General features: G+C 48.8%; 1 protein-coding gene across 1 annotated transcript; it reads left to right on the plus strand.

The window, feature by feature from the left end:
* Window positions 1–1,453: 1,453 nt before the first annotated feature.
* Window positions 1,454–18,510, plus strand: tgfb2 (transforming growth factor, beta 2). Its single transcript, XM_028981095.1, has 7 exons — window positions 1,454–2,419; window positions 12,029–12,192; window positions 13,169–13,301; window positions 14,863–14,973; window positions 15,119–15,287; window positions 16,149–16,302; window positions 16,833–18,510. The coding sequence occupies exons 1-7, from the start codon at window positions 2,074–2,076 to the stop codon at window positions 16,989–16,991; spliced, it is 1,236 nt and encodes a 411-aa protein (XP_028836928.1). The 5' UTR covers window positions 1,454–2,073; the 3' UTR covers window positions 16,992–18,510.
* Window positions 18,511–23,420: the final 4,910 nt, after the last annotated feature.

Here is a 23,420-nt window from a genome sequence, read left to right on the forward strand (position 1 = left end):
AGTGTGTTGTAAAGTAGTACCTATAAAGGGCTTTTTGGTGTTATAGCAGGGGAATCTAATTTTTGTGGAAGAGCAAGTGTATTGCTGGGCATCTATGTCACTGTGAAATGCAACCTAGATGCATAGACAAATCGGTGTAGCCTTTTTTATGGATTTGTATTCAGTATTAACATCTGAAAACACAATACAGGAACGGGAACATAGAATTTCCATACAGAAAGAACACGGCAACTTTACCCACCCCATGTCATGGTGACAGCTGGTGTGAGAGTGTGAGAAGCAAAGTGTGAGAGATTTGGCTCCAAAAAGCAGACACACTGGGGCCCTCCCAATACAAGTGCATAAAAGCCTGTCAATACCTAGTAATAAAAAATAAGTAAAAATATGAATCCATGACGTATTCATATTGCAGATTGTATATAATTGTATATTATATTTGCTCTGGATATTGTTCATTGTACCCTTGCACAATGTTGTTGTTTTTTTTAAACCGTACTTGAGAGACACCGTCTACCGGAATCAAATTCAAATCAAATTATTGGCTTATTGGCCAATAAACACAATTCTGATTCTGATAAAACAGCATCACAAACTTCTGTACATAGATCAGTATAATTGATTATGAGTAGTGTAAATCTATTCATAAAAGTCATTGTAGTAGCTGATTCTTTCATCTTTTCATATGCTGGTAAGACTGACGATATTAGCATTTCAGGACACGGTTGATCATCGATTTAGGGGCAGTGGAGGCCTAGCGGTTAAGGATGTGGCCCTGTAATCAGAAGGTTGCCGGTTCGAATTCTGATCTGCCGAGGTGCCACTGAGCAAAGCGCTGTCCCCAAACGCTGGTGCCTGTAATTTCTGCACACTGCTCACCAAGGGTGATGGGTTAAATGCAGAGGACACTGTGTGCACCGTGTGCTGCGTTGTTGTGTATCACAAGTTATAATCGCTTCACTTCACTGATTTGAAATTGGCGAAACACTGACGCCTAGCGCATTGATTTCAAACTTGGGGAGACATGGGGGAGCCCGAAAGGTCGCCAGTTCCGTATCGGACGAGTTAAATGCCGCGCTCAGCATTTACAGCCACTACTGCGCCCACGTTTCTGCTCTCCACTGCGCTCGTTTTCATATCGGCCCACCGCGGGGTTTGGAGATCTGTATTTACCCCCGTCTCATGGTTTCGACCCTACACGTTATACGCGAAGAACTGCGTCACGGAAACCGACGTTGACATAAACGCTAGAAAAAAAAAACCACTCCGTGGCGCGTAGACGCGTCGTGCGTATTTCGGCGCGCTTTAGGGCCCCCGGTACCGGGACGCGCCGGTCCGTTACCCGACGGGCGTCGAGCAGCGCCGGGTCCGAGAGGGACGACCGCGACGGAAGCACGTGGTCGCGTCGCCGCCCCTTTATAAACCTCCCCGACGTCGGAACGCGCACTGGCGCGCAGGGACCGCGGGTCGCGCGTTTTTTTTTTTTGGTAATTTCCCGCGACGGGAGATGGAGGGACGAGCGAACGGGACGCCAGCGCACTCGGTCCAGCTCCTTCTGTGACATCTCGGCGCTTCTTTTTCCTTTTTTTGGCGTCTCGGAACGATTCTCGTCACCAGAGAGCGTTCGCGCGTAAATGCCGCTCCGTTAACCGGGTTCTTCTCCTCCCTCTTCTGGAGCCCCTCGGACACCTTGCGAGCGTCGGCGCGGACCGGGGCCGAGCCGGAGCCGGAGCCGGAGCGGGACGGGCGATGCGCAGCGCGGCGTGAGACGCGTTTCTGGAGCCGGAGAGCCTGGCGGCGCCCCGACGCGCCGGAGGTGCGCGGATCCCGCTCGCCGTCACGCCTGAGGCCGGTCTCTCTCTCCGCCAGACGAATGGGGCTTCCGCGCAGCGATCGCACCAAAACTATCTCACGTGGCGCCCGAATCTCCGATTAATCTGCATTAAACGTCGAGTTGGAGGAACGCGCCGAGAAATGGTTCCATGCGACGTCGTTTTCTAAACCAAACTGTATTTTCTGTGTAATTTCTGTTTTCCCTCCACACCAAGACCGCTGCTGCTGGCGGGAGAGTTCAAGATGAACTTGTACGTCGTGAGCCTCCTGCTGACCCTGGATCTAGCCGCCGTCGCGCTCGGCCTGTCTACGTGCAGCACGCTGGACATGGACCAGTTCATGAAGAAGCGCATCGAGGCCATCCGCGGCCAGATCCTCAGCAAGCTCAAGCTGACGAGCCCCCCGGAGAGCTACCCGGAGCCCGAGGAGGTGTCCCGGGAGATCATCGCCATCTACAACAGCACCCGGGACCTGCTGCAGGAGAAGGCCAACGACCGGGCGGCCACCTGCGAGCGCCAGCGCAGCGAGGAGGAGTACTACGCCAAGGAGGTGCACAAGATAGACATGCACCCCTTCTACCCTGCAGAAAGTAAGGCGACTTCCCAACCACTTTCTAGTGCAGTTGCGCACGAAGTTAGTCCAGTGTATGGAGAGAATAACGCCATCATAAGCGCGTAGTAGACGGTCAGGTTGCCAGGGTTGCCAGGTCCTTCCCCCGAACCTACAGTCGCCGATCCAACACAGGGCGAGTGGTGAAAAGGCAGCACACAAGAGGCAGAGATAAAGTTGTTATCGGACATTTGTTTTTTTTGTCAAAATGGCTACGCGCTGGAACCTTCCGGATCCTTTTCCGGATCTTTTGGCGTAAAAGAAAGCGCACTTGGCAACCGGGCGCATCGAAAAGTTGCCTGGTGTGAACCTGAGAGAGAGAGTGAGAGAGAGAGAGAGAGAGTGAGTGAGAGAGAGAGAGTGAGTGAGAGAGATGGGTTCCCTTTCATCTGGCGCCGATGTAGGTGTCTACACTCGCTGAATTACGAGGTGCAAGACCCACGGGGTTCTGAAGGGTGCTTTTTCCACACCGCCCTCTTCACCTACAGTGATAAATGTGTGATGTTTGGACCGCACCTTCACAACTCGCACGTTTAATGGTCTTTTTTTCACCCCCCGAGTGTGCACGGGGAGGCATTGGAGGGTCTGGTTCACTTCTGATGGGCACCATTCATGAGTCATGAATTTAATCGTTTAAGACGTGGGAGGACAAATTGCATCTCGACTTTTGAATTTAGCACCAAAGTGTTGGAGTCCGAAAGTCTGAAGGCCCTCCCTAAACTCATACCGGGGTTCAGATAGCACTGAAACGACTTGACTCATCATGTTGTTTTCCAGTCAGCCTCTTATTCACTTTGCTTAATATCGGGGTCCTGCTACGTTACGTTAACCTCGTTTTGGCAAAACTGCGGCCATGACTTCACCCGCCAAAAGTGTCAACAAAGGGAACACACGAATAGCGTCATGCAAGAGAAGTTGTCAGATTTTGCCATTATAGAGCTGGTTAACAAAAAAAAAAACTGAAATAAATTACTCCAAAAATCACTCTTATAGAACTTTCAGGCATTTACATCATTTCATTATTCACATGAATGCACAATAAGCCTCGGTTCATTTAAATAAATGCTGATTGGCATATTAATGATGAATTGGCTTGAGCCTCTACGTCGATGTGTGAGTATACAGCGTGGAGGGGAAGTAAACGGGGAGATATTTTATACGCCCGGGGGTATATGTTGCATTAAATATTATCCTTGGCCCTGTCTGTTGTATAAATACCCTAAATATGAATAGAGCTGGCGGCGGGCCAGCCCCGGCCAGGAAGGCATTTACGGGGTATAAATAATACCGTGTCAACATCCAGCGAAAAAGAGGCGGATTCTTTTACATTTCATCCTTATGAATCTTTTCAGGGACGGGGGACGGGGGGGTCGTTCTGTTGTCCCCAGATCGCAAGCGGCGCTGGCATGCGGCGTCTGGCGTGAGGGTGCCGTGTGGACGCTGTCGCACGGAGGGCATCGGCCTTATTTGGTGGGGCGCCAGGAAGCGCTCGCAGCGCCACTGGAAGCCGCACAAAAATGCGCGAGGGGGGAGCGGCCTATTTAAACCGGCGGGGCGGCCGGGCGTCACGCGTGCAGGAAAATTCCAGCCGGAGACCCGCTGCTGCCCGTCTCACTTTTACATTTACCGCATTTACCAGACGCCCCCTTATCCAGAGCGACTTACAGTCAGTAGTTACAGCGACAGTCCCCCCCTGGAGACACTCGGGGTTAAGTGTCCTGCTCAGGGACACAATGGTAATAAGTGGGATTTGGACCTGGGTCTTCTGGTTCGTAGGCGAGTGTGTTAACCGCTAGGCTACTACCCCCCCATCCATCAAGGCTGTCGCTTCAGTGGACGCCCTCCATCACGTTCGTGGTCCCCGGGCCGGCTGTCATTAGGAAAAAAAAAAACGTAGCGCAGCTCATTTTTCCAGCGCATCTGCACTCACGTGACACACGGCGTACATAAACGCTTATAAAGCGCAGCCCTGTGTCCCTGCTGAAGGAGGCTGATGCCAGAATACAGAGAGACGCCGTGCATGTGTCTGTCTGTCTGTCTGTGTGTGTGTGTGTGTGTGTGTGTGTGTGTGTTTGCCGCCTCAATGGTTTCATGTGACACCGAGGTTCTGTAGTTCGTAGTAAGTTTTCCGTCTTCTTTGCGTTTTTTAGTTTTACCGCCCGTGTTCGAGCGGCGTGGGCGTTGCGTCTCTCCTCTTCGCCAGACGGATTCCCGAGCGCCACGCCGACCGAGTCTCTCGGCCATTAAACGCCGGAGAGCTGTCAGTGAAACATGGCTTCCCCTCCTGCACGCGGGCGCGGCCTTCTCAGAGCAGAGCGTTACCCCTTCACATGTGCTCAGTACGAGTCTCGTTTTAGTAATAAAACGCCCGTAACCGTCTTCGTAAACGTCGGAGCTCTCACGTGCTGTTTGGAACGTTGTTAACGTTCTGCCGTTCGGCGATCTGTTCTGACGTTCTGTACAGCCGACCCCAGGGTGCACCAGTTCACCCCGCGTGCGTCACCTTCGGGTGGCCGGGAGAGCCCAGAGGAGACCCACGCCAACACGGGGAGAGCATGCGAAAGCTGGCGGGATTCAAACGCGAGCAAATTAAATATATTTCATATTTGGTGTGTTTATGGGGTGTTATGGTCACAGATCACGCCATCGCCAAATCGCAGATCAAACCATCGCCAAATCGCAGATCACGGCATCGCCAAATCGCAGATCAAGCCATCGCCAAATCGCAGATCACACCATCGCCAAATCCCAGATCACGGCATCGCCAAATCACAGATCAAACCATCGCCAAATCACAGATCACACCATCGTCAAATCGCATATCAAACCATCGCCAAATCGCAGATCACGGCATCGCCAAATCGCAGATCACGCCATCGCCAAATCGCAGATCACACCATCGCCAAATCCCAGATCACGGCATCGCCAAATCACAGATCAAACCATCGGCAAATCGCAGATCACACCATCGCCAAATCACAGATCACGGCATCGCCAAATCGCAGATCAAGCCATCGGCAAATCGCAGATCACGCCATCGCCAAATCACAGATCACGGCATCGCCAAATCGCAGATCACACCATCGTCAAATCGCATATCAAACCATCGGCAAATCGCAGATCACGGCATCGCCAAATCGCAGATCACGGCATCGCCAAATCGCAGATCACACCATCGTCAAATCGCAGATCAAACCATCGCCAAATCACAGATCACACCATCGTCAAATCCCATATCAAACCATCGGCAAATCGCAGATCACGGCATCGCCAAATCGCAGATCACACCATCGTCAAATCGCAGATCAAACCATCGCCAAATCCCATATCAAACCATCGGCAAATCGCAGATCACGCCATCGCCAAATCACAGATCACGCCATCGTCAAATCGCCTATCAAACCATCGGCAAATCGCAGATCACGGCATCGCCAAATCGCAGATCAAACCATCGCCAAATCGCAGATCAAACCATCGCCAAATCACAGATCAAACCATCGGCAAATCACAGATCAAACCATCGCCAAACCACAGATCAAACCATCGCCAAATCGCAGATCAAGCCATCGGCAAATCGCAGATCACACCATCGCCAAATCGCAGATCACGCCATCGGCAAATCGCAGATCAAACCATCGGCAAATCGCAGATCACGCCATCGCCAAATCGCAGATCAAACCATCGCCAAATCGCAGATCAAACCATCGGCAAATTGCAGATCACGCCATCGGTAAATCGCAGGGCTATTGTTTAAATGAATATTATCAAAAAGTTAAATAAACTACTAGTCAAACGGCGACACACCTACTCCGTGGAGACTGTGGGGGTTATGATAGGGTTTTTTGCAGAATGTTATTTGAATGTTATTTGAATGTTATTTAAAGGTTTGGATAACCTGGTTGTGCAGATATTGACAGATATTGTGTACCTGTTAGAAAGTGTTTTTACGTCTGAATAAGCCCCTGACGTGTTGGGCCCCTCCAGGTGAACGAGGGGGTCTCTGAGGAGACCTCCCGCGCCCCGGCTGGTGCCACGCTGTCCGGCACCCGTTCCCTCCGGCTAGGGTTTCTGGCCGCGTGATTAGCGCTCGCGAAGGGGCCTGGAGAAAGGCTGGCTTGTTAGCAGGACGTTTCTGGCGAAGGATCCATGTTTAATTAGGCCGTTAAAACGGAGCGGGACGAGAGCGCGACTGCTCAGGCTCACGGCGATTCGCTCAGCCGACTGTTTAAATGCCGGCATGGCCCTGATTATAGCAGGAGGCCGGGACAGGAAGTGCTGGTATTGAACTGGTACAGGGATCGGGCGGGTGGGGAAAGCTGTGTATGTGTGTGTGTGTTATGTGCTGGTGGCTCGTGATTGGCTGTGCTGTGAGTGGTGTGTGTGTGTGTGTGTGTGTGATGGATGGTGTTTAGTCAGGGTAAGTGCATAATCCAGCCAATCTCGCCTCCTCCGTTGTAAATAAACACGCTCGCGTGGAGGAGGCCTCGTCACCACACCCCCCCGTCCCCAGTCACCGGATGTCACTGCTGGATCCGCATCTGCCGGGTGGCACAGCGGGCGTCGTGATTGGACGGGAAACCGGTAGAAGCGGTGTAGCTTCAGGACCAGGATCTGAGTGGTGTGTGTGTGTGTGTGTGTGTGTGTGTGTGTGTGTGCTTCGTGCGTGGTGAAGCCCGGGTGTGAGAGGCCGCTCGGCGGAGGGGTGGAAGCAGATGAGGGATCGTGGGCGCGGGGGGGGGGGGGGGGTTAGGCATCATGGGGTTGTTGTTGAAATCGGGTCTCGGTGAACTTACGCAAGACCTGGACTCCGCCGTTCATACTGGAGAGCAGCCGCGGCCAGAAAGCGCGGCGTTGCATAACAGTGGGAGAGTCGGCGGGGAAAGTGAGAGAGAGAGAGAGGAAGAGCGAGCAGAAGAATAACAAGTCCTCCTCCAGCTCCCGCACGCTGTTGGGCCTCCATCGCTCGGACCGCGTGGCTCCGCCCCCGGGCGGAGAGGGGTGTCGACGAGTCTGTCTAGTGCGGCGGGGTGTCGGGGGCCCGAAACCGCTAATGCCGGTTTGTTTTTCGAGTCTCATAAAGTGTAGTGTGTGAAGGGTATGGAAAAAGCCTTCAGCTGGGGTGTGTGTGGGTGTGTGTGTGTGGGTGTGTGTGAGCGCACGCCTGGATGGATATTAATGAGTTTTATCGCCCGCGGCTGCGTTTCATTCGAGGACAAATTGAGTTTGGCACTAATGCTCAGTTAATAGAAAGAAAGTGAAGCGATTGTCACATGTGATACACAGCAGCACAGCACACGGTGCACACAGTGAAATGTGTCCTCTGCATTTAACCCATCACCCTGAGTGAGCAGTGGGCAGCCATGACAGGCGCCCGGGGAGCAGTGTGTGGGGACGGTGCTTTGCTCAGTGGCACCTTGGCGGGTCGGGATTCGAACCGGCAACCTTCTGATTACGGGGCCACTTCCTGAACCGCTAGGCCACCACTGACCCACAAATGCACGAGCCAGGCAGGAGTCGAACCTAGAATCTTCCGATCCGTAGTCAGGCGCATTATCCATTGTGCCACTGGCTCTGCAAACGGCGCAATACGCCGCAATACGCTCGTAATACGCTCCAGATAATACGTAATACGGCGTAATATGCCCCAGAGTGTTATCTGCCCCCCACTTTTCCCCCGTCTCCCCGTCTCTGCCACCGCTCATCACCTCGGCTTGTTTGCCGGTTGCCGTGCGACAGCGTCCCCGTCGGATTTTCTGTCCTTATTACTGAGTGCGTGCGTTGCCGGGAAAGAGGGGGCGGAGCCCCGCCGAGACTGACAGGCCGCCATGGGAGGGGCTTGGGGGGCGCCGGGGTATTTTTAGTTGTTTCCAATTTGCCATTGGCAGGTGAGCATCTGGGCGGCGGCGTCTGCAGGGAACGAGACGGGCGGGGGCGCTTCTCTTCCGTTCCACGTCCCCACTCTCCCCCCGCTGTCTCCCCATCTCTCCTGCCTGTCCTCAGGTGTCCACGCCGACTCTTTAGACCTTGTCGTCTTTTCTCCCCGGCCTGCCCCGCAGCTCCGCCTGGGACATTTACATTTACGGCCCTTATCTGCCTTACAATCAGTAGTTATAGGGACAGTCCCCCGCCCCCGGAGACACTCAGGGTTAAGTGTCTTGCTCAGGGACACGATGGTAGTAAGTGGGGTTTGAACCTGGGTCTTCTGGTTCTGGTCCGGGCCTGGTAGAGTAACAGCCAGCCCCGCTCACGGGAGGGCGGGGGAATCCGGCGGCGTGTCCAACAGAAGTAGGTCAAATGCTCCCCCCCCTTCCCTTCGCTCGGTGTCTCGCGGCTCTTCGTGGGACCCTCACGTCCAGTCCCGTTGCATCTGCTGTTTTTTATAAAGTTATAAAGTTGAATCCATCTGAGTCAACTTCCTGGAGGATTTTCATCACAGCCTGAAGAAAATGAATATTCCCCCATAAATATCTGCCTCTTAATGTCATATTTTATTCAAGCCAGATGCCACGCCACCGATCTCCACGGCAACCGCAGGCCGCCGAACTTGCAGCGGCGGGCCGGGAGGAGGGTGACAGTCGGACGGGCTGCAATTTGTTCGCTGCTCCCGAGATGTTTATCGTCCCATAAAGCGTTTAACCGCCGCCGCGCCGGGGGACTTTAATAGGTGTCCGTGAGCGTGGCGCTGATGAGAGCCGCCAGTCGCTCTTCCTGTTCGGAATCTGGGCTCCGGCGGCTCTTTAAACAGGAAGTGAGGGAGCGGGTCCGGGGCACCGGGGCTTTGGTGGTTTTTTTGGACCGGAATTCCAGCCTGACGTGCACTAGCAGTGTTTTGCTCAGAGGTCCTCCGTTCCCATGCAAGTGTTATATCACGTCCACGCAGCTGTACGTAAGAAGGGGCGACCGGGGTGAATTATGCTTCCTCGGGGTGTAGTCGTGCTGGCCCGGACCACTTCGGGGGCTTAGCTGTGCTCAGATGCTCTAACCCCTGCACCTACGTGGCTGCAGCGGCCACATGAGCGCTCGCAGGAAGTGGAGGGAGGGTTTGGCCGTCGCAGCCTTTTTCCTCTCAGGAAGGAAGCGCTTGTTTGAACGGCTGAAGTGCGGGTTTCCGGCGCGGGATCGAAGGTGCCTTATTCAGGCCCAACGCCTGCACATCTGCCTGCCTTTACGGGGTGCCGGGGGCGCTGCCTTTTTTTCAGTTAGAAAAAATTATAAGGTGAAGTGATTGTCACATGTGATACACAGCGGCACAGCTCACGGTGCACACAGTGAAATGTGTCCTCTGCATTTAACCATCACCCTGAGTGAGCAGTGGGCACCATGACAGGCGTCCGGGGAGCAGTGTGTGGGGACGGTGCTTTGCTCAGTGGCACCTCAGTGAATCGGGATTCGAACCGGCAACCTTCTGATTACGGGGCCGCTTCCTTAACCACTAGGCCACCACTGGCCCAGGATTATCTGTCAGAGGTGGGATTCGAACCCACGGCTCCAGGAGAGACCACAGGGCCGCTGTGTCGGGGCCTCCTTAAGCGCTGATACGGGAGCGCAACAGGCCAGCGGCGGTCAGCGGGGTCGCTGTGGGCGTGCAGCCTCGTGCAGCCGCGGTCTGTCTTCAGTCAGAGAGCACATTGGGAGCGACTGTGAGCAAGGAAAAGCGAAATAAAATAAAAAGGAACAGTAGAGCAGCTAGTTTATCATATTTAAGCACGTTTGGCCGGCTCTCCTCCCTCTCTGGAACATTCCCACATCCCGCATAATAACGGGGGTCATCGGGTTCTGCATCGTGCCACACATTTCATTAGTGTGAGTATCTTATGATCCAATTAAGTGTAATTACTTTCGCATTATATCTCAATCCGACTTGGTTATTTTCTATCTTCGTTTCGCAATGCGGCAGATATGGTTATATAAATTTGTATCCAAAAATTCCGGCCAAGCGTTTGATAATGTCGTTATGGAGACAGCGCGCTGGTTTGATTGATACAACGTAACATTCTTCTTACCGTCTTATAATTCCGCATTGGAGTGACATCTTTATTAAAAACGTTCGCGTGTCAGTGAGTGAGTGACATCGCAGCCCGGTATCACGGCCGTGCACCGCGACAGCGCCGCTCCCAGACTGCTCACCGCGGTACTCCCAGCGGATTTTGGCACGGCGGGAAAATGGCCGCGTACGAGGCTGGGATTACAGGAGGCTTGTCGCCGCACGCCGCCGGATGTAGATCCGTACACGAGGCGGCGTAGACGACATCTGTGTTCCGTGTGTGTGTGTGTGTGTGTGTGTGTGTAGCCGGCGCCTCTCCCGGCTCAATGCAGGCAGTGTTGGGCGCAGCACAGCGCGCTCATTCATGGCCCGCGGCGGCGTAAACACTCGCGCCGGAGCCGGCTCGCCGCGCGTACGAAGTGTGACTTTCTCCTGTTGACAGATGGGAAGGAAACCGGCGAGAGCTTCGTTGGTGTTGGCGATGGAGTGATGGGACGGGGACGGGGACGCTGTTTCACGGCCCAGTAGACCCCGCACTCAAACACCAGTTACCGTGGCGCACGTCACCGACAGAAACTCTGGAGCGGGCGCTTCCTTCGCCGCTGAAGCCACGGCCCGTCTAGCGCCAGCTTGTAAGCAGTTTCCCCTCCGGCTGCTGGACGGACGTCCTGCTTGTATACGTTCTTTAAACAAACCACCGTGGCCCCGTAATCCCGGGCTTCTGGGTAACGCTGCAGCCATCAATTCAGGGCTTGGCGCTGGGTAATGCGGCGGCGTGCTCTGCTGACGTTTGAGTGGAGCGGGACTGAAGTTGGGTCTGGAGCCGAGATCCCTATTTCTCAACGCGGCCGCACTACTGTGGAGGCGCGTATAAAACAAGCGCAATGTTCCGCGCGGAACCCTGCGAGCGGGCGTGTGGGCGTCGGCCGTGCGGGACTCCACTACTGCGGAGCTGGTGTCCGACCTCGGGACACACGGGACACACGGGACACACGGTTCGCTGTACTGTGCGTGCTGCGACCCCCACGTCACGCATACGGCGGTCACACATGGTTCGGGCCATTATGTGGGCGGTGTGTGTGTTGCTGTGGTAACCCAGAAACCACATGGGCTGAGAACTGGGCCGTGGCGGTGAGAGGTTTCTTCTGTTGCCGGACCTCGAATGAGAATTGCTGGTGTCTTCTCCTTGTAAGTTGCTTTGGATAAAAGCGTCTGCCAAGTAAAGTAAAGTAAAGTAAAGTAAAGTAAAGTAAAGTAAAGTAAAGTAAAGTAAAGTAAAGTAAAGTAAAGTAAAGTAAAGTAAAGTAAAGTAAAGTAAAGTAAAGTAAAGTAAAGTAAAGTAAAGTAAAGTAAAGTAAAGTAAAGTAAAGTAAAGTAAAGTAAAGTAAAGTTTTGCTCCCCCTTACTTCTTCTATGGTACCATATTGAGAACAACAAGGGTACTATTTTGGAGCTCTGGTGCAAGGTCGATTGCTCAGTAGTTGTCTGTATGTTGTGGCGAGAACGTTCCCCTAACGCTTGCCCAGGACTCAATCTTTAACGATGCTGTCATAAACAGGCATTTCAAATGGGAGGAGTCTAATTAAAGGTCCCACTGTGTTTCAGACATCATTTCCCCCACGCAGTACAACCCCTACTTCAGACGCCTGCGCTTTGACGTCAGCTCCATGGAGAAGAACGCTTCTAACCTGGTCAAGGCTGAGCTCAGGATCTTCAGGCTGCAGAACCCCAAAGCCCGAGTGTCCGAGCAGAGGATCGAGCTCTACCAGGTGAGCCTCGTTTTCATCTCAATGCCCACGTGCATTCAGGGGAATGTGATGGAGGATTTTACCCAGATGCGAATTTACCAGTCGTTTACTGTGTGGCTCAAACTCACCCGACTCGACTACAATCCTAGAAATTGAGTACGAGCCCGACCCACCTTGGGCCAAGATTTACAGCTCCAGTTTATATAGCGGAACCACTGCTATAGAGTCATTGGTCTACGAAGTTTAAGTGAAGACTGAAGAACAATCAGGAATCGCAAAAAATAAGATGAGGGAATGATAATCATTTTGTGTTGTGTCGTTCAAGTCATTTGAATAAATAGATTTCATAAAGACTATTTTTGTATTTTTTTTTATTCCAACAGTTCTAATTTGGGCCTAATAGGTCTTCATGACCATTTGTACCTTCACTTCACGATCCAAACTGTTCCTGGCACTCCGCGCCAGGTTTTCTGGATGTTTCGTGTCTATTGATCACCCGTCTGTTAGTGTAAATGCATCCTGAATGTCTCTAGTTGTGGCAGAGGGGGTAAACCGAGTTTACTATATTATTACTATACCCGTTACATTCCCCCACTTACAACTAAAACCGACGTTTCATTAGAGCTGAATAAATTCTAATATTTGTACACATACAATTTCCGTCCATCTTTTGAGTCAAGAGACAGAGATCAATACCTGATCAACTATCGATATAAAACCATATGAATGTCACTATAATAATTTGGAGGCAGGCCCAGGCCCAGCCGTGGCAGTGCAGCGCGGTGTTTAACGCATTAAGCAGAGACGGGCCAACGTAAACACGCGGCCGCGGAGGACCGAGGAATAACGCCGCTCTGTCCAGCATCTGTTTCCGCCGCCGCACTTTTTCCCAGACCTGCGCGATCGATCAGGGAGCCCCAGGGGCGGAGCCGGGGAGTGGGAGGCGAGGGGGCGGGGCTGGAGACTAACACGCACACTCCGCTATTACGTCCCACAGATCCTGAGCCACAAGGACCTGACGTCCCCAACGCAGCGCTACATCGACAGCAAGGTGGTGCGCACGCGCACCGAGGGGGAGTGGCTCTCCTTCGACGTGACGGAGGCGGTCAGCGAGTGGCTGCTGCACCGAGGTGAGGACCAATCAGAGCAGCAGCTGTATGAATATTCGGTGGTTTCCGCGAGAGGCGAATTTCCCCCACAGTTACAGTAGCTAAATAAACAGCCAGAGGACCAAACCGTGGAGAGCAGTGAGATTTGAAAGCAAGTGGCCTGTGTATGTGAGTGTTATGAAGACGTTAAAGGTCCCCTATCAGCTTTGGCCATTCTGCTTCGCCCTTCAGAGAGACATATTTAGAATTTAACCCCTTATGACGTAAAATGGGGAAAAGTTACCTCCCGTTACTCATGGTTTGTCCGCCCAGAGAATTCCCCACCGACCGTCAAGAAAATGTGCAAAGCACAAGCATTTTTTTTAGTTCTGTCACATGAGAGCCAGTGGGTCAGTGGTGTCCTAGCGGTTAAGGAAGCGGCCCCGTAATCAGAAGGTTGCCGGTTCGAATCACTGAGCAAAGCACCGTCCCCACACGCTGCTCCCGGGCGCCCACTGCTCACTCAGGGTGATGGGTCAAATGCAGAGGACAAATGTCACTGTGTGCACCGTGCTGTGCTGCTGTGTATCACAAGTGACAATCACTTCACTTCACATTACTTTTTTTTTTTTTTACTGTCTGTGCCAAACACTTCACGTCATCGGTGGTAACATGGAAGCACGTTATAAGTCGCTCTGGATAAGGGCGTCGTCCAAATGCCTTAAATGTAAATGTAAACGCTGTGGTTGGTGAACGGTGTTGATGACATCATATCTGGAAATGCTCGTTCACTTCTATAGGCCGCTCTCCTCCTTCCCCCGCCTCTCTCTACCTCATTAGCATTTAAAGCTACACACACTGAAATTTACGTTTACATTTACAGCATTTACCAGACACCCTTATCCAGAGCGACTTACAATCAGTAGTTACAGGGACAGTCTCCCTGGAGCAACTTAGGGTTAAGTGTCTTGCTCAGGGACACAATGGTAGTAAGTGGGATTCGAACCCGGGTCTTCTGGTTCATAGGCGAGTGTGTTACCCACTAGGCTACTACCACCCAGAAATGGCGCATCCTGCAGAAATCTCATTGTGGGACTCGCTAAAAGTGGCTATTCTGCACCAAGAATTCGGAAAGAGACCCCAGATATAGTTTTAGGGGACCACTAAGACTGATATAATAGCAAAAAATAATAATAATTCATGTCAGGGGACCTTTAAGTGCTTATAGGCAGGACTTGGCAGCCATCTTGGTAAGGTCTCTGATGGTTTCAGGATTTCGAAACTAGAATCCTATCTAGTTATGGCTGCACACTTATAAGTAATCTGGTATATATACTTTTATATACTAGATTATTTATACTTTTCCAAAAGGATATTGCCTTGCCTTTTAGCATTTTGGGTTGGCAGCTATAGCTGGTTGGTGGGTTTGGGAGCACTGTTAATGTATGCTGCTGTTGGATTTTTTTGGTCCATATTACAGGGTGAAGTGAAGATTTTCAGATTCATTTTATAAATAGAATTACCCATTCAATAAAATACCATGCCAACAAGGAACAAATGTGGGCAAACTCATCATCTGGCCTCACTTTCCTTCTCCCACCAGACAGAAACTATGGATTCAAGATCAGTCTGCACTGCCCGTGCTGCACGTTTGTTCCCTCAAACAATTACATCATTCCCAATAAGAGTGAGGAGCTGGAAGCCCGGTTTGCAGGTATGAGGAGACAAATTCCTTCTTATAAAGGTGCCCTGTCATAATTGTCTCTTTTCCCATCCTTTACATTTTTTTTCTTCATAATGCCCTATGTAAATGCTATATAAAAGTGTGTGTGTGTGTGTGTGTGTGTGTGTGTGTGCAGGTATTGATGACAGCTTTATCCATGGAGGTGACCTGAAGGACTATAAGAAGCGACGGCACAGTGGCCAGTCACCCCACCTGCTGCTCATGCTGCTGCCCTCCTACCGACTGGAGTCCCAGCAGAAGAGTCACCGGCAGAAACGAGCCCTGGACGCCACCTTCTGCTCCAGGTGACCCCACGCAGACTTAACACATTCATTATATTGCACAAGATTATAAATTCTACTCATTAATACATTTTATTACTGAATCACCAACACAGTTGAATTTTGACCAGTTTCAGCAGTCATGTGCTGTTGTTGGGGTGGTAGTAGCCTAGTGGGTTACACACTCGCCTATGAACCAGAAGACCCGGGTTCAAACCCCACTTACTAACATTGTGTCCCTGAGGAAGACACTTAATATTGAGTGTCTCCAGGGGGGGACTGTCCCTGAGTGTCTCCAGGGGGGGACTGATTGTAAGTCACTCTGGATAAGGACGTCTGGTAACTGCTGTAAATGTAAATGTAGATGTTGTTCTTAAAATGTGACTTCCACTACTGCATGCATGCAGGAAGGGACTTGTAACCTTTTTTCGTAAATAAAATAATAAAAAAAACAGTACATTGTGAGAATGTGAGAATTGTTTTAGCTGAAGCATCAGCCATTTTAGGCCTCAACAATCTTCAAAAAAAAATCCCACCAAAATCCCAATGGGATTCACATTTACAGCATTTACCAGATGCTCCTTATCCAGAGGGACTTACAAAGAGTAGTTACAGGGACAGTCCTCCCCTGGTGCAACTTAGGTAATAAGTGGGATTTGAACCTGGTTCATAGACGAGTATGTTACCCACTAGGCTACTACCACCCACCCATGACCTTACGCAGTGCCAGATACTACAAAAGCAGTGCACCAGGTTGTTCAAATTCAGTAGATCTTCATTTGTTTAGTTTGTTGTTTGGTTTTTGATTATGAAAGTGTTGGGATTGGCATACTTCTAAAAACTATTAAATACTCCAACGCTCCTGTCTTTGTCCTTCATCTACAGGAACGTTCAGGACAACTGCTGTCTCCGCTCGCTGTACATTGATTTTAAGAAGGACTTGGGTTGGAGGTGGATCCATGAGCCAAAGGGCTACAATGCTAACTTCTGCGCTGGAGCCTGTCCATACCTGTGGAGCGCAGACACCCAACACAGCAAGGTGAAAAAGCATTTCCACGGCGCAGCTGTGAGTGGAGCAGTAGGGCCAGACGTTCTCCTCTCTGAGGCAGACTTCAGGTGTAATCCATGAGAAACAGGCTGGACCAGCTGGTGCTGGAGTCTCAGACGAGACCTGGAGCTGACCCTGGTCAGGGGTTGTACAGTGTGTGACCTTACAGGACCTGGTTGGGTAGAGCAGATTACAGCAGCATGTCTACATTTAGTAATATGTAATAAAAGGTTAGTGTTTTATGAACAAACGAATATTATGAAATATCAAGTATAGTCTATTGTTTATAGACTATAAACAATATAGGAAGTAAATTATTGGCTTAGTTAGAATAAATAGAATACATCCAGTTTCTCTCCTCATGGTGTTCATGTCACCATCAGTAGAAACCCTTCTTCTCTTTATTGTTCAGTGACTGCATGGGATAATCACATGGACTGGGACTGTTTATGATCAAATATGTATTTTAGCTCGACTTTGAACCGCTATAGCTGTGGTCACCCACCTCTGTCTTCTCCCAGGTCCTGGGTCTGTACAACACCATCAACCCTGAGGCATCAGCATCACCTTGCTGTGTCTCCCAGGACCTGGAGCCCCTGACCATCCTCTACTTCATCGGCAAGACCCCCAAAATCGAGCAGCTTTCGAATATGATTGTCAAGTCCTGCAAGTGCAGCTAGGACCTGGCCGAGACGTCTCACACACACACACACACACACACACACACATTTGAATTTAAACACACTCGTGCTGTCTCTGTTTACACAGAGTTCTGCCACAATGTGCAGGAGCAGGTTAGGTTACAAAAAAAATCCCCACGCTAAAAATTCAGACTCGAATAAAGAAGGACACACAGAAAAGGTTCTGGCTTTTGCACAAGAGTGTGTGTATTAGTGTTTGTGCTGGAAAAATCCCCGTCAACATGCCTCACCTCACACACATACACACACACACACTCATCACACGAGGACGTAAGTACAGCAAACACTGGAAGTCAATGATAAGTGTCTATATGTGAAATTCATGGAGAGTCCCTCGTTCCTGCAGTTAAATCAAGTCCTTCTGTCGGCTTTCTGTTTTTCTGAAACGATAGCGGTTGTAAATTCTTTTTTTGCTTTGTTTTTTTGTTATTATATTTAAAAGTGTTTTACGGTAGAGATGATCTCCACCGTCACAAATCAAGAATTGCTGGTTTTAAATTTGCGTTCGCCCAAGAACGTGAGAGCAGAGGAGAGATGGGAAGAAGACGAACTGAAGGCCTTGTGATTTCTGGACTCATAAGTGCTGCATAAGTGCCTTTCTGTACAATTAATTGGATTATTAAAACCTGTCGAAGTGTTTCTGGGAGACCAAGCTGATGATGATGAGAATGAACTGACATTGTACTTTTACTGTTGGTGATAAGAGGCTTGTAGGCGTTTTGAATTTTTTTTAAGGAACTTTAAAGCTATGCTATATTGAAATGTGATGGCTGCAAACACACTCAGATACGTGACACGTCCAGATATCGCTGCGACCCGACCAGCAAGAGACCAGCCAAAGTTGGCCAATCAGAGCGCAGCCCAAGTCCCGACTGCTCTGGACGCTGGAGTTGGGGAAGCCCGAGGAACCGAGAGAGTGGCGGGAGCTCCATCATCCCGCCCCGAGCGTGCTGAACGAGTACAGGAAGTGAAGTCTGTGTTGGCGTGTATGTATGTGAGCTGTGGGTTAAACAGCAGGAAAGGGGGTTTTCTTTTACCAACTTTCAACTAGATTCATTTTCAAGAAAAAAAGATGACATTTTAGTTTCATATGAGCATTTACTCATATACTCTGAAGTGAACTTCTGTCATGGGTTTCAGCATAACAGCTGAGAGAATCCTTCGCTCTGGAGGGGTCATCCAGCTCTGCTCCAAGGAACAAAACTATTTTGATATTAAGATTTGCACTGATGGTTCTTTTTATTTTTACCTTTTTTATTTGTTAAAAACCTTTTTTTACCACAGGAGTGAGGTCAGGATGTTTAAGAAATGTTATATTCATGCCCTTGGGCAGCAGTGCCAGTGGACTTCCTGGGCACCACTGCTGTCACTCTAGAGCTACTATTGTTCATGTCGTCTGCGATGGTGTTCATGTTGATGCTGTTCTTGACCCACTATGATGTATTATAACGCATTGTTGTGGTGCTCTAGTGGTAAATAAAGTAAATTATTTAATTTACAAGGGAGCCCAAACACACACTCAGTCTTATTCTTATTTGGAAGGGGGTTTATGTCATTGAATATGTCGTTGATTTCTGGGCAAGCGCTCGCATAAGTAAAATATGGTGTGGTTCCTGGCCGAGCACCAAAACACGCTCAGCATTTCGGCAAAAAACAAACAATATAAAGTGAGCCGCCTGCGTGAGTGATTTAATGTTGATCCATCATAAACGTTCCTTCACTTAATGCATAATGGCAGCTCGACGACAACAACCATCCGCTTTATTCAGTCGCATCTGAGGAGGCGTCCGAGGCGGCACACAGATTAGCAGAAATCCCTGTGGAGGACCCCATGAGTTTGTGTACACTTAGTTAGTTCCATCGAAAGGCTCTTGAGTAAATCCCCCCATTGTCCTTCAAACATGGGCAGGGAGCCCATCTAATTAACCGGAGCTAGTGGCTCTTTATTTAGGGCAGGAATCGAGTGGAATAAGCTCTGGAGAGTGTCTGCAGGTCACTTGGTTGGATTAAGACTGAGCAGTATCACACACACACACACATTCAGCAGATGATTTTCAGTGCTGCTGTTTCTTGCAAGGGCTCCAGAGCGCCTCCACAGTCCCCAAGGGAGCTTTTGACTTGAACAGGGGGACTTTTGTTTTACTAACACACATAATAAAACCACACGTTGAAGAATAAAGCCTTTTTGGAGGTTCCAGTTTCATTCAGCTCAGCAGGTTATGAACATCCAGTGAGCGACACAGATTTGTGTTATGAAGGAATCCTTATTGTATGTGTACGAATCATACACACTAAAAACAGTACAAAAAAATCATTTATAATAAACCAAACTAACCTGCTGGCAGCAGCATTATATTGTTCATAAAACAATTTACTCATAAGCATGAATTAGGTAGCTTAGTTTAAAAGAGCAAACTAACATTTTTTTTACTTTGATTCAGTGCAGAAAGGATAGGTAATATAGACAGGAAGTTGAGCACGACTAAAATGCAAAAAACTGAGCGTAAACTCGACCCGATGGCCAATATTTACAGCTCTTATTTGCATATAGTGTTTAAACCTAACCCTTTTACTAAGCAATCTCAGTAAACAAACATTTTCATGGGGGGGCGGTGATGGCCTAGCGGTTAAGGAAGCGGCCCCGTAATCAGAAGGTTGCCGGTTCGAGTCCCGATCCACCGAGGTGCCACTGAGCAAAGCACCGTCCCCACACACTGCTCCCCGGGCGCCTGTCATGGTGCCCACTGCTCACCAAGGGTGATGGTTAAATGCAGAGGAAAAATTTCACTGTGTGCACCGTGTGCTGTGCTGCTGTGTATCACAATTGACAATCACTTCACTTTATAACTTTATAGCATTAAAATGTCCGCATATCTAACACCTTGCAGGTTCTCTTTCTGTCCCCACAAAGACGTGAATACGTGAACGGGCGGCCGCGCACACAGCTGTGTGTTGGGATCTGGGAGGGATCACACGGCCTAATTGGGTTGTCACTCTGTGTTTGTTTTCGTTGTGCGCAGGCTTGTGTCAGGTGTGGCTCTGATCTGCAGGAAGCGGCCGCAGAAGAGAATTTAAGCAAAACATTTGGCCACTTCACTTTCCCCCCTTTCCCTTTCACACACACACACACACACACACACTTTATTTTTCACCGACAAAAATGACTGGCATGCTGCCTCTGAAGAGTTCTCTTGTCTGACACACACAGCTCAGGGGGATCCAGCAGATGAGAGGGGCTTTGGGGTGAAAAGTCCCAAGGAGAGAATTTTGGGATTTCAGGCACAGCTGGCTGCCGGCAACAATGTGAAATGAGAGAGAGGCATTCTGAGCGGTGATGTCAGCATGCAGCAATGCAGCGAGGGCCATTAGCACAAAGAAGACTTCTGAGACTACTTGTCAAAAGCTGCGTGTGTGTGTGTGTGTGTGTTGGGAGATAGCACGTTTGTGTAAAAGCGTTGTTTTTGCGTGCATCCATGTGTTTCTGCATTCAGGTGTATGGCAAGAGTACGTATGAGTTAGCGTGATGTGTGTGTATTCCCATGCAGGTGTGTGTGTCTGGTGATAGAGTAAGTCTTCAAGTATCTGTCTGTGTGTGTGTGTGTGTGTGTGTGTGTGTGTGTGTGTGTGTGTTTGGGTGTGCATGCAAGGAATTGTTTTGATGTCTGCCTGACAGAAACTTTCTTTACCTTGTCGCACTGTCGTCTTTTATTATTTCTCTGTTTGGCCGTCTCTCTCTCTCTCTCTCTCTCTCTCCTCAGTCCATCTGTCTGAAGTGTGGCAGCTGTAATTGCCCAGCAGAAAAAGTGTTGTGTTGCATCTGTAATTACACAATGAGGCAAAGCCCACTCCTTTGAGCTGAGCCGCTGTTTGTGAGGGTACAGATTGATGGATCTCTCAGAATCCACAAAGTGGCTTAAAAAATCCCCTCTTCTCTTAAAGTTGACAGGCGTCTTGGAGATATCACGACCGAGACAGGCAAGAATAGAGCCATACAGCCGCGGTCATTCAATCCCTCCAGCGCCAGTCAGCCTGCTAGCCTGAACCCCCTGCTGAGCTGGCCCCCCCACCCGAGCACACACACACACACACACACACACACACACACAACTGCTCATATAAACTCACCAGTCACTCAACCACATTACAGACATACATAAACCAAACCACGGATTTTACTCTATACAATCAACACCCAGCATTTTACATCAGCCATACCACAGATTTTACTCTATACAATCACCACCCAACATTTTACATCAGCCATACCACAGATTTTACTCTATACAATCAACACCCAGCATTTTACATCAGCCATACCACAGATTTTACTCTATACCATCACCACCCAACATTTTACATCAGCCATACCACAGATTTTACTCTATACAATCACCACCCAACATTTTACATTAGCCATACCACAGATTTTACTCTATACAATCAACACCCAGCATTTTACATCAACCATACCACAGATTTTACTCTATACCATCACCACCCAACATTTTACATCAGCCATACCACAGATTTTACTCTATACCATCACCACCCAACATTTTACATCAACCATACCACAGATTTTACTCTATACAATCAACACCCAACATTTTACATCAGCCATACCACAGATTTTACTCTATACCATCACCACCCAACATTTTACATCAGCCATACCACAGATTTTACTCTATACCATCACCACCCAACATTCTACATCAGCCATACCACAGATTTTACTCTATACAATCAACACCCAACATTTTACATCAGCCATACCACAGATTTTACTCTATACAATCAACACCCAACATTCTACATCAGCCATACCACAGATTTTACTCTATACAATCAACACCCAACATTCTACATCAGCCATACCACAGATTTTACTCTATACAATCAACACCCAACATTTTACATCAGCCATACCACAGATTTTACTCTATACCATCACCACCCAAAATTTTACATCAGCCATACCACAGACTTTACTCTATACCATCACCACCCAACATTTTACATCAGCCATACCACAGATTTTACTCTATACAATCAACACCCAACATTTTACATCAGCCATACCACAGATTTTACTCTATACAATCAACACCCAACATTTTACTTCAGCCATACCACAGGTTTTACTCTATACAATCAACACCCAACATTTTACATCAGCCATACCACAGATTTTACTCTATACAATCAACACCCAACATTTTACATCAGCCATACCACAGATTTTACTCTATACAATCAACACCCAACATTCTACATCAGCCATACCACAGATTTTACTCTATACAATCAACACCCAACATTTTACATCAGCCATACCACAGATTTTACTCTATACAATCAACACCCAACATTTTACATCAGCCATACCACAGATTTTACTCTATACAATCAACACCCAACATTTTACATCAACCATACCACAGATTTTACTCTATACAATCAACACCCAACATTTTACATCAGCCATACAACAACAGACTTCGCTATATGAATCACCACCCAACATTTTACATCAGCCATACCACAGAATTTACTCTATACAATCAACACCCAGCATTTTACATCAACCATACCACAGATTTTACTCTATACCATCACCACCCAACATTTTACATCAGCCATACCACAGATTTTACTCTATACAATCAACACCCAACATTTTACATCAGCCATACCACAGATTTTACTCTATACCATCACCACCCAACATTTTACATCAGCCATACAACAACAGACTTCACTATATGAATCACCACCCAGCATTTTACATCAGCCATACCACAGATTTTACTCTATACAATCAACACCCAACATTTTACATCAGCCATACCACAGATTTTACTCTATACAATCAACACCCAACATTTTACATCAGCCATACCACAGATCTTACTCTATACAATCAACACCCAACATTTTACATCGACCATACCACAGACTTTACTCTATACAATCAACACCCAACATTTTACATCAGCCATACCACAGATTTTACTCTATACCATCACCACCCAAAATTTTACATCAGCCATACCACAGATTTTACTCTATACAATCAACACCCAACATTTTACATCAACCATACCACAGATTTTACTCTATACAATCAACACCCAACATTTTACATCAGCCATACAACAACAGACTTCGCTATATGAATCACCACCCAACATTTTACATCAGCCATACCACAGAATTTACTCTATACAATCAACACCCAACATTTTACATGAGCCATACCACAGATTTTACTCTATACAATCAACACCCAACATTTTACATCAGCCATACCACAGATCTTACTCTATACAATCAACACCCAACATTTTACATCAGCCATACCACAGATTTTACTCTATACAATCAACACTTAACATTTTACATCAA

Source organism: Denticeps clupeoides, chromosome 5 (genome assembly GCF_900700375.1).
Source record: "Denticeps clupeoides chromosome 5, fDenClu1.1, whole genome shotgun sequence".
Classification (NCBI taxonomy): Eukaryota; Metazoa; Chordata; class Actinopteri; order Clupeiformes; family Denticipitidae; genus Denticeps; species Denticeps clupeoides.

Excerpts from the sequence above, each read along its gene's own strand:
- tgfb2 (XM_028981095.1), top strand. The coding sequence starts at position 2,074 with ATGAACTTGTACGTCGTGAGCCTCCTGCTGACCCTGGATCTAGCCGCC. Across the intron at positions 14,974-15,118 it reads GCTGGAAGCCCGGTTTGCAG|GTATTGATGACAGCTTTATC; the intron begins GTATGAGGAGAC and ends GTGTGTGTGCAG. Across the intron at positions 15,288-16,148 it reads GACGCCACCTTCTGCTCCAG|GAACGTTCAGGACAACTGCT; the intron begins GTGACCCCACGC and ends CTTCATCTACAG.